The sequence below is a fragment of the Anguilla anguilla genome, chromosome 10 (genome assembly GCF_013347855.1).
Source record: "Anguilla anguilla isolate fAngAng1 chromosome 10, fAngAng1.pri, whole genome shotgun sequence".
Lineage (NCBI taxonomy): Eukaryota > Metazoa > Chordata > Actinopteri > Anguilliformes > Anguillidae > Anguilla > Anguilla anguilla.
In genome coordinates this window covers 6,821,891-6,833,268 of record NC_049210.1, presented here as the reverse complement: position 1 = coordinate 6,833,268, position 11,378 = coordinate 6,821,891, and the positions used below count along the sequence as shown (strand labels likewise).

The 11,378-nt window shown below is 40.4% G+C and overlaps 1 protein-coding gene and 1 non-coding gene across 2 annotated transcripts; both read left to right on the top strand.

Moving 5' to 3' along the window:
* The first annotated feature begins 325 nt into the window (after positions 1–325).
* Positions 326–8,802, top strand: ranbp1 (RAN binding protein 1). The gene is made up of 6 exons (XM_035378692.1): positions 326–548; positions 2,856–2,992; positions 3,688–3,845; positions 5,646–5,774; positions 6,043–6,111; positions 6,692–8,802. Exons 1-6 carry the CDS (start codon positions 534–536, stop codon positions 6,841–6,843), a joined length of 660 nt encoding a protein of 219 aa, XP_035234583.1. The 5' UTR covers positions 326–533; the 3' UTR covers positions 6,844–8,802.
* Positions 6,171–6,297, top strand: LOC118207154. The gene has a single exon (XR_004761323.1). It is a non-coding gene; the product is annotated as a small nucleolar RNA SNORA77 (small nucleolar RNA).
* Positions 8,803–11,378: the final 2,576 nt, after the last annotated feature.

Sequence of the window (11,378 nt, the reverse complement as noted above, 5' to 3'; positions counted from 1 at the left end):
TTGCAGATTTTTATTAACGAACGTTTGGTATTACCACATTACTTTTTTTGGTGTACACAAAAACGTCTGAAAGAAAAAAAGAAAAGATATTTAGAAAACCAGTCGTTTACAGGAAGTGACGTTTTCCCCAGGGTCAACCATAGTAAAACTGTAAAAATAAAAACTATATTGCTAAAATATGCTTTTTCCATAAAATGCAACCTGACTGTTGTTTTTGATTGAACTATTTCTTCGAAAACGATAAATAAATGAAAACTTTTATGCATTACATTTAAAAACATATAGTTGCATTAAATGATAAAACGCGTAATTTAACATTAATCAATTTATTATAAAGCTTTATCAAGGGGGAAATAAGACAGTTTAAAGCGGAATTTGTGTGGAAAGTAGAGGGGCTGCTGGGAGTGAGGTAAATGTGAAGAGAGTTTCAGCGCGCGAAAGGAGCAGCAGGAAGAGGTGCAGAGGAGACGGACTGGGGCTTGGCTTGAAAGTAACAAGACGAAATTCCGCAATCCCTAAACATCTGTATTAATATGGCTGATACAAAGGTGAGGATGTTTTTTCGGGAGATATTTGCGTGTTCGGTGTTTAGTGAAGATGTGATTTGGATTGCATAGGGATGATTTCAGTAGGTTTCACGGGGTTCATCTTGCGTACTGTGATGGGGGAAATTTTAAAAGCCGGCCGGGGTGGTGGGGCTTTTTTCCAGGGTAAAGCAACCGCCTGTGACTGGTTACATTTTAGTGTGCTTAGAGTACTACAATTTTTAAATGTTGCTCCATCAGTCGCTTGATAATAACGTACTTCAAACAGAAGCGTTAAAAAGTTTAACACCTTTGCCCCTTAAATTTAGCTCGTAGGCTACGTTAGCCAACTTAGCCCCGTTGGCTAGTAAAATTGTCACGTTTGCTTGGTCGCGAACAACCGAATAACACTTTCACCAAAACCACAAATAAATTATCGTCCACGTTTAATTTTGAGAACACAGCTGACTTTTACATTTCTAGGAATTTGATAATGTACACGCTAGTTACTCACAGTTGTGCGATGTTGGCGCTGACTAGCTTGCTAGCCAATTGATTTAAAAACAGAATGAACCAACGTATAAATGGTTTAAACGCTAGCTAGCTAATTGCAACGTAACGGACGGTCTGTTACCCATAACTTTTTATGTTTCAGTTTAAATTAATGTTAGGTTTAACGTTTTGTTGAAGGGGGGAAATTTCCCACGTTGCTTAAACTGAAGTTGCTAACTGCAAGGCCCTGCTTTAGTTGGCTTTCTATATGGTTAGCTAATAGTCCTGCTGCACACTTGACAAGACTGCAGAAAATATATCTATCTTTTTTCAGTCCTCCGGTCTGACTTGTTTGACGAAACGCTGTTTTTCTTTTTGAGAAAAGGATAGCTTTAACAAAGAAATTGGTTAATTTGGTTCATAAACGCACATTACGCCACATGACGTTGCTGGATTCACGTGCCGGCATTGCCCTAATATTGTATTACAGGGCCTTGTGGATTGCCAGTGTATTCTAACGTAAGAAAATGTGAAAATTGCTAAACGGTTTAGACTCTGAAAAATACATTTCTTTTCACAACTTAAAAAAAAGAATTTTGTTTTAGCCGAACTAGGACGAGGGGATAGTTTTCCTGGCTTGAATTGATGGGTCAAGCCTTTGTTCGAAATTGGAGCGAGGACTTAACCGATTTTTTTTTTCCCTCACCGAGTGTTAATTTGTTAGGCATTTTGTATAATAACGTGCAAATTATTTGTATACCTAGTGCCGTATATTACAGCATTCATTCCATGTAAAAATGCACAGATAGCCAGGTGGGATGTGTCACACGTTATGAAGTGCTTGGCACAGCACCAGTGGCGGTAAGTTTAGTTACCACAGCAAATCTCACACACAAGGCAACCCCAAAGCACAATCTTTTAAATCCCTCTTCGCATTGTGAGTGTAGTCGAACATGCCCTGATTCTGGAAGCTATAATAAGCTCATTAAGGCCAGATGTAATGTATCCTTCCAAACAAGTTACAGCAAGAATACTGTGCCTCAAAAATTGTCAACTTAAATGCAGTATCTTTGAGTAAATTAGTACAGTGCATAATGGTCCATGTAATTATCATTTTGTGGTAAATGAACAGAAACTTATTGTATTGGTTTGAAAAACTTAATGTTCTGCCAGAACTCATTCCTGTTGTCTGTTGCTTCTGAAGTCGAGTAACCCACTATGCCAACTAAAAATGTCAAAAACGTGATTCATTTGTCTTGCAAATTACATTTCCTTCAGCCCACATTTCCTTATTTTTCAGTAACTCCATTCAAACTGCATATCAGCCAAAATGCACTGAACATTCAGACACCCAGGCCCATCAAATGACAAGAGCTTTGGTTAAATTTACAGTATAAATGGTGGAGAGTTAAAGGCAGTTTCATTGTAGCCATAGTTTGATACACTGCTGTATTTTATTTTATTTATTTTTTCTGAAGGAGAGGAGATGGTCTGCCCTTTCATGGTTTTTTCGATTTAAAAAAAAAGTTTTATACAGACACTGGGGAAAGCAGGGAGGGTAATTCATGGGATCACAGTGCATAAAGCACCCTGGCGGTGATCGAGTATGTATATAGGTTGTGTCTACTACCCTTTCGACTGGACTGCATGTCTCTCCACCGTTGGGCTGTATAAATATTTAATCAGTGATTTTCTTAAATGAATGCAATGAGAAAATTGTGTTTGTTGAACCACATCAGACCGAAAAGGGAGGTGGGTTTGAACTCCTCGACTTGCAGGGATCCGATTTAAAGCACTGTGAAGATAACGCAGTGGACTTAATTGTTATGGTCACCGCAGGAAACGCAAGAGGAGCACGAGCCCTCAACAGATAACACCGAAGAGACCAATCACGACCCTCACTTCGAGCCCATCGTGTCCCTCCCCGAGCAGGACGTTAAGACGCTAGAGGAGGATGAGGAGGAGCTCTTCAAAATGTGAGTAGCCTGCTGGACCACAGCAGAACTGTTGCTTCCCAGAAAATCATCAGTATGTGGATATTTGAACACACTCTGCATGGGATCCTTTTCTTTATATTTCTCTCCCCCTATCTTATCCCTTTGAAGAGTAGCTATTTTTGGAATGTTTTTATTTTTCAAAATTCTAAGTCAGTGTTCTAGAACTCTGTTGCTTTCAGTTGCCAGTAGTGATTGTGACATCAGCATTAGAATGTTCCGTTAAGAACTTTCTAATCACACATTTGTCATGTGGCACCTTAAAGGATTATAGTGGTTGATATGCATAAAAGTTAATAGATCAAGGATGTGAGTTTTCCTGATTGGTAAAGAAACATTAATTATCTCACCCAGAGGCTAGAAATTTGGGCGTGTCATAAGTTCACAAATCCAAGAGCCTTTTGTACTCTTTGATGGCTGTAGAGACTAGGCTTCAGTACATTTGAATGCTAGTGGCCCCAAAGGTATGTAGGATCTGAAAATCAGTACCTTTAGGGACATCCCTTATGCATTGAATAATTGAGAATCTGCATTGAATAGATAATTGAGAATCTGCATTTGAACATCTGTCCATTTTAACCTCCCTTGATCTTGTTTTGTTCTCCCAAGTTCTGGTCTGCTTGTCTGACCACTGTGGTTTTGGCCTGTTTGTTTGTTTGTTTGTTTGTTGTTGTCAGGCGGGCGAAGCTCTACCGGTTCGCGTCGGAGAACGACCCCCCGGAGTGGAAGGAGAGGGGAACGGGAGACGTCAAACTCCTGCGGCACAAGGAGAAGGGCACGATTCGCCTGCTGATGAGGAGAGACCGCACCCTCAAGATCTGTGCCAATCACAACAGTGAGTGTCCCTGTCGCCGGCATGCTGTAACCCAGCACCCAAGGTCTTAGCCGTACCACAGGGTAATCACAACAGTGAATGTCCCCATTGCCCAGAACCCGTGACCCAGTTTCTTGCACTTGAATCTGCAAAATATATCATGAAATGAATCTTAATCTTTTTTTTTGTAGTTAGAATTTTCAGTGGGCATGTGACTATAGCTGGAATTGGTCCTGAGGGGGAAAAATGCCCAACAAGTTTTGGATAAAATTTGTCCTTTATAATAGGTTTCAGTGAGAGGGGAGGTGGGGGGGGGGGGGGGGGCACTTGACTACGGTAACGTAACACTGGTTTGGCGCCCCATCCTTGAAAATCCTTTCATTTACTGGCATTTCTCACACAAGTGCAGCATTCTGCAGATGCTTCCTTTTTTTTAAATTTTTTTTTTTAAAACCCTTTAACGGTGTGAGATCACTTATGAGATTAGAATGTTCATAACTGAGCATTCTAATGCTGGCCTAACAATCACGGCGAGTGACCGAAAGCAGTTGAGTTGTAGAACACTGACTTGTGTTGAAAAAACATTGCAAAAGAAAAAAAAGGTGTATACAAGGCCAGACATCCTGAGCTTTCCCACGTACCATTTATAAAAGTGCACGTGAACTCACATTCACTGAGTACATCTGGGGTGGCTGGCCACCCCACCCTACCCTGCACACACACACACACACACACACACAGTCAGGCTGCCAGTTGAATAGATGTACAATTTTTGTGGTTCCCTCAGGTCATGGAAAAACGTGGCTAAACGCACAGCTTGGCGGCAGTTCCACAGGGTGTTTCTGTTGGCTGTGTGAAGACTGGTCCAACAAATGATTTAAACCTTGCGCCCCACTCTGTGCATTGCTCATCTGGAAGCTGCCGAGCATCTGTTGACTGGGGTGGATTGCATATTGAGTCTGGCCTGTGGTGTCGAGTGGGGGAATTTGCATTAACTCCAGCTGTAAGTGTTGCCCATATCAAGAGCCACTCGCCCCTTCCACACAATTGCTTGCTGGCTTAGTGTAATGGGAGATTAATGCAGAGGTTAAGGACAGTTTGGAAATTGATGCCAGCGAAAGTGTGTGCTTGGATGGTGCAGTCAAATGGCAAGTTAATGCCCCAAAGCCCAAGTTTGTAAAAAATATCCATGCATCCAGCCAAACACTTATTTGATTTTTATTTTTAATTTTTTTAAAAATTGGACAGCTGTACATTTTTCTGTTAATCCAGGTGATTTAATTGTTATTCAACAGAAGACTTGCAGGCTTTGTCAATGTTTGCAGTAAGTGATCAAACTGCCCAAGGTTACAGTTCAATTGCAAACGACTTGGGTGAAGGTTGTGTCATACTGTAGTGTGGTTCGTATCAAATAACCATGCTGGGTGCACAAATCCCAAATAAAGGGTGATTTGTTTGCTGCTGGGGCCTTGTTTGTTCTCCTGCTGTTGTTCCCCTGATGGAGCTGTTCACTGCTTGACTGTTCCCCTGATGGAGCTCTTCACTGCTCGGCTGTTCCCCTAATGGAGCTGTTCACTGCTCGGCTGTTCCCCTGATAAAGCTGTTCACTGCTCGGCTGTTCCCCTGATGGAGCTCTTCACTGCTCGGCTGTTCCCCTAATGGAGCTGTTCACTGCTCGGCTGTTCCCCTGATAAAGCTGTTCACTGCTGGGCTGTTCCCCTGATGGAGCTCTTCACTGCTCGGCCGTTCCCCTGATGGAGCTGTTCACTGCTCGGCTGTTCCCCTGATGGAGCTGTTCACCACTCGGTTTTTCTCCCGCAGTTCTTCCCGTGATGGAGCTGAGGCCGAACGCGGGTAGCGACCGGGCCTGGGTGTGGAACACACACGCCGACTTTGCTGACGAGCACCCCAAGCCAGAGCTGCTGGCCATCCGCTTCCTCAATGCAGAGAGTGAGTACCGCAGCTGCCGAGCCCGCGTTCACGGCCTGCTACCTGAGAGCGCCCCCTGGCTTTCAGCTGCTGTTAGTGAGCATAGCCAGCGTAACTCTCCTTGAACGTGGTGGTGTGAGTGCTGGTGTTCCTTTTTCTGATTGACTTTTTTCATGTACTTTCTTGTGGTTGTGCGTATTATGTGCTCCGATAAAGATTGTTTGCATGTACCCATGAATGTATTGAACATGAATGTAATGAACACGTTCTTTTGTTGTATTTTGTTTAGATGCACAGAAGTTCAAGGCAAAGTTTGAGGAATGTAAAGAAGTCGTCAGAAAATCTTTAGACGGTTCGGGTAAGTGTAGCATTTGTATTTTAATTATTTTCATTTCCTTTTTTTCTTACTGACCGTTTGCAGACTCACTCTGTTCCTTGCTGCTCCGTCCAGCCTGGTACTTTTTCTGTCTGCTACACTGACTGCAGAGTGGAACTTCCACCGGCCTCGCTGTAGGCTGGTGTTTTCATATTCTGCTACACACTGCTCTGTGTGCAGTGAATGGGTTGGTGTGTAGAGGGTCGGGACCTGGGCTGGTGACTCAGAGGTTGTGGGTTCGATTCCCAGTTGGGCTCTCCTGGTGCGCCCTTGAACAACGTGCTTTAAGCTAGGAGTATACGTGCTGTGAAAATGAACTTCAGCTGGTTCATATGAACTAAATGACGTTAAATAAATTCAGTGAAATTTAGGGTTGAAATGAAAACCTACAGGATGGTAGATCTCCAGGAACGGGATTGGGCAGCCCTGGGCTTAAGAGGTTTGCAGTGAAATTTAAGTGGGTGTCCACTGATTCTGGACAAGCTGAATTGCAGAGGAATGACTTGGTGGTGAAAGGGGTGAGCAGATGGGTGCTTAACTGGTGCTTCCTCCCCGTCGGCAGGCAACAAGGACAGCGCAAACAAAGTGGCTGAGAAGCTGGAGGAGCTCTCTGTAAAGGATGACACCACCAAGCCATTGGAGGAGAAAGAGGCGGAGTCTAAGAAAGAGGCGGAGTCTGAGAAGAAAGGGGAGAAGACCGAAGAGGCGAAATAATCAGGAACTTGGCTTTCCTCTGATTTTCAACTTGTCATTTCCCCCTTTTTTTCTACAATAGACTCTTAAGAAACTGAATTTGGACACTTGCATTTTTGTTCTGTTAGGTTTTGTTTTTTTCCATTATTATTATTATTATTTTGCATTTGATTTGCTGTCTGAGATCACAAGATCTCGGAGGCCTTTTGAAATAATCCATTCCCCAGTCACATAATTGTACTGTGCTCTTTCTTTTTCTCTGTTCTTATTTTTTTAGTTCTTTTTTTTTTTTTCCATAGTGGAAATAAATTGTCTGTATTCTGGTCACCTGTAACTCAAAGTACCTTAAACATGACACCGTACTGTGAAACAAGCCTTGTGATAACTGATAATTCCCACATTGGGTGACGCTCTTCTGTTTTCTTTTTTAGGAAAAATTTTGAGAATCAGAAAATCTAGTTTTGCTTGCACGCATTCCTTTGAGAGTGCTGGCGAATGACTCGAGCTTAGAAACCACAGGGGGGGAGAGCAGTAGTGTTTCTCCTTGGATGGATCCAAAATGGATGCCGTTCAAATCTAGACTTCTCTAAGCCACTACCCCTTGGCTACTGTTTACTAGGTAAGACTCCATTACTGGCTCACTGAAGGAACAGTAGTGTCGAACGATGGCCATATTATTGAAACTAAGGAAACCTCAAATGACAAAAGTTTTTTGCTTATGGCTTTTGTGTGGCTGAAGCTGAACTAAAGAAATGGTTGATTGGCATTTAAGAGCTTAGGGGTTGTATGTCTGACCAGTGAATTATCTTAAGTAGTTTTCTCCCCGCCCCATACATACTCAAAACTAAAAATCCAAGCATATGAAGAGGCTCTTAAAGAGGAACATATATAGATGAGGAACTCTTTTGACTCATCTGTCAGAGCAGCTTAATAATCCCTGCTTCCTCATGTGCCCGAACATCTGTAAATAAATCAATAAACCTGTCTAAAATAAGTAGCTCAGATGGTTTGCTTTTGATATACACTCAAAATCAAATTTAATCAGATGGGTCTCTTGTCCCCCCCCCCCCTCCTCTCCCATGATGGTAGATGATGGTAGAAGGTATTATGATGACCACTTTTCAGCCATCTTATGGGAAGGGGGGTGGGGGGGGCGGTGATGTTTTGAATCTTTAAAAAAAAACAAAAAAAAAACAGGAGTGAATGACCTTGCATGCATAGATTATTCCACTACCAGGTAGTGGGGAACATAAACTGGATGTGTTTTCTTAATGCTTACTGCCAAAGCAGCTTCGACGTTGCTGGTGATTACGCTCGGGTGGAGTGGAGCTGTCTGAGATATGGTTTGGGAGTTGGGTTTGAGTGGCTGTTCGCTGTCTGAATGCTGCCTGGTGTGGTTGAGTTGAGATGTGCCCAACTGCCCAGTTGTGTGTGACCAGGTTGAGACGCTGATCGCCCAGTTAAGTATATATTCACAGTACATAATTTTTTTTATGTTGCTTGACTTTAACACTTTTTTGGCATTCCCCATTGTAGCTAGCACTTTCCGGCAGTGTGAAAATGGCACATCAAGTTTCATTGGCAATTCGATGAAGGAATTTGGTTCTAGAATGATTTCACTTTTTATAGTGGGTAACCTGTTACACATTGTGTAATAAAGTTGTGAAAAAAGAAATGGAAAAAAAAATTCAAATTAAAAAGTATGATGCTCTCTACTCAGTCATGTGATCTTTTCAAAAGTGGCTGGCCTTTCTGAGAAATTGACTGGTAAAATGGTGTCAAGAGTTGTTCAAACTGGCTTCTCACTTTGTCTTTTTGTCATGCAGACTAAAAGTAGTGTGATATGTTGTAGAATTTGAGGTGTGTGTTTGCCCTAATGCTTACTGTTTTCCTAATTTGAGCCCCAAAACATTTTTCTAACCACGGCAGATACCTTGTTAGGTGTCTGCTGAGATGTAATAAAAGCAATCTAAATATCAAGTCAATGAAAGGAATGGGTTTTAATTTTTGATTGGGTATTGTGGTATATCCCAATAGTGGAAATGATTGCACCCAAAATAGGTACTTAATCTTGCCCTAAGATATTTAGGGTCCTACCGGGGAATCAAACCTGTTACAGGACCAACTCTTTAGCCATTATACTACACTGCAGCTCAGTGAGTTGTATAATGTAATTCTAGCAATTCTTTTCTTAATCATCACACATTTCAGTGAACCTTGACGGTATCCTCAATTGCAGTATCATTAATTCAAGGAAGTACAAAGACATCTGTTTGAAGTAATTTGTCCTGAAAAATATGTTCATATATATGACTATAGTGCTACAACCTACAAGTGAAAATTTTACCTCATTCAAAATCAGTAATTTTTGTCCTAAACTATTCCTGTTTTTTACCCTTTTTCTACTGAGATGAATTGAAAACTAGAAACATCAATTCAAGAAAGGAAAGACAAGCAAATAGGATTGAAATATTTTATTATGAAAAATATATTTCAGAGATAAAATATATTAATAAATAAGGCTATACTGGTACATCGAAATAATGAAAAGATTTGGGTCGTCCAGACGTGTAACCTTGCCCTAACAATTTCCTTAGCGGCTAAAAAATAATTAGTGAATTTAAAATTTGTTTAAGACCAAACAAATACGGTTTACCTAACCCTAATCCTAATTTGAACATTAAACTCAATTTCTAACCCTGGGGTACAACTTCAAAATATGAGTTTTCTATTGAGATAGATTAAAATTAAACTATAATGTCGGTTCAACAAATTTAACACATGTAATTTAAATTTAAATAATTCATTATTACTGAATTATATTTTTTCTAACTCTTACTTTAATATTAACTCCATTTATAAACCTGGAGTACATCTTCAAAATGCGGCTTTTCTCTTGACATAGATTTAAAAAATAAAATAAAAAAACATTAAGTAACATCAACAAAAAGAAATGTAAGGAAATGGGTTTAAAATGAAAAAAATTTATTTCAATGAAAAATATCTGAATTTATAAGGCAATAATGATACAGTCATGTACTGAAAAAAATTGGGCTATCCAAAACAAACAATAAATCTCCCCCTGACCATTTCCTTAGCAGCTAAAAATAACCCTAGTTTTGATTCAGCACTAACACTTACTGAACTCTTTACCCTAACTCCAAATTTTAACCCACAACCCAATTTCCTAGCCTGGGGGGCTTACTAACAATTTGGAGGAAATCAATCTTAATTATATCAGTTCAACACAGAAATAGGGTTTAGATAATTAAAGAATGTATGTATTAAATAATTTAAAAATGTATTTCTCTGAATAAATATCTTAACACAAAGCCTTATTTTTATCCCTGGGGTTCAAAATGTGAAATTTAGATTTTTTCATTGAGAAGAGCGAGAAACCTTTTAAATGTTAATGGTCAATAAATTTAAATATTTAAAAAAAACAATAAAAGCAGCCACAGCCCAGTTTGGCAGTTGGTCAGAACACTGGCAGGCTGCTTACGGAGCTGTGTGAATGCAGTCCTCCAGCACAACATCCACTTGGCTTAGCTGATGGACTGCAGAGTGAAAAGGAAGAAACATTTCTGTTACGCCCGCTAGGTCTGGTCGTTAGTCACAAGTGGCGATGCTGCAGCGATGAGCGGGGTTCGAATTACCCTCTGATTTTTTGGGGAGGTGGGGTCTGTGAGACCATGGATGGTCAACGGTTAAGATATGGCATAACCCAACATAGGGGTGTTTGAACTTGTAGCACAGTCTTACTTCAGACAAAGCTTGGGAAAAAATATTTGAATATTTACCATTAGAATTACTGAGTTTATGTAAAGATTTTACAACTTTGGTTTTTACATCCTTCAAGGGGGTTCAGACCCCTGGCGATGAGCCAAGCCCACAAAAAAAAAAATTCCAATTTAGGAGGGAAAAATATAGATAGAATGCAACTTATTCAAGACGAAACATTTCTGAGAAACACTTCAGAGTCTGTATGGCCCAGAGGTAACTGCTAATTTGTCTGCTACTTGAGTGGAGGCAGTGAACTTTGGTGTCTGACTATCAGTGCAAAACCCACTCGAGCCCACAGGCACAAGCTAGGAAAGCAAAGAAATACAACACCAGGCATGAAAATTTCAAGCTACATTTAATCGGTGACTTTTTTTTTTTTTTTTTTAATGAAGAAAAAATAATAATTATAGATGTACCTTAATATCAAACTATATCTTCTTCAAAAGATCAAAAACAAACAACCAACAAAAAAAAAAAAAGAAAGAAAACAGACCCATATCTTTTCATCAGCTTTCTTCGTGTAGCATTTTTACAAATATGTGCTGTACCAGACAGCCGCTGAAAATGTTGTCATGTCTTCAGCGTGGAAACTGTTCAGTATCGCATGATAAAGAGGACTCAGCCACCTCTACCACAAACCTGGAGGCATTGAAAATGGATGGTGGTGTGTGCTCATGCTGAAACACATTTCATTTCGATGCTTACGACATCACTCGATCCTATGGCGTCGCACCATTTCATACACTTTCTCATCGATAATTTTTTCACACTGC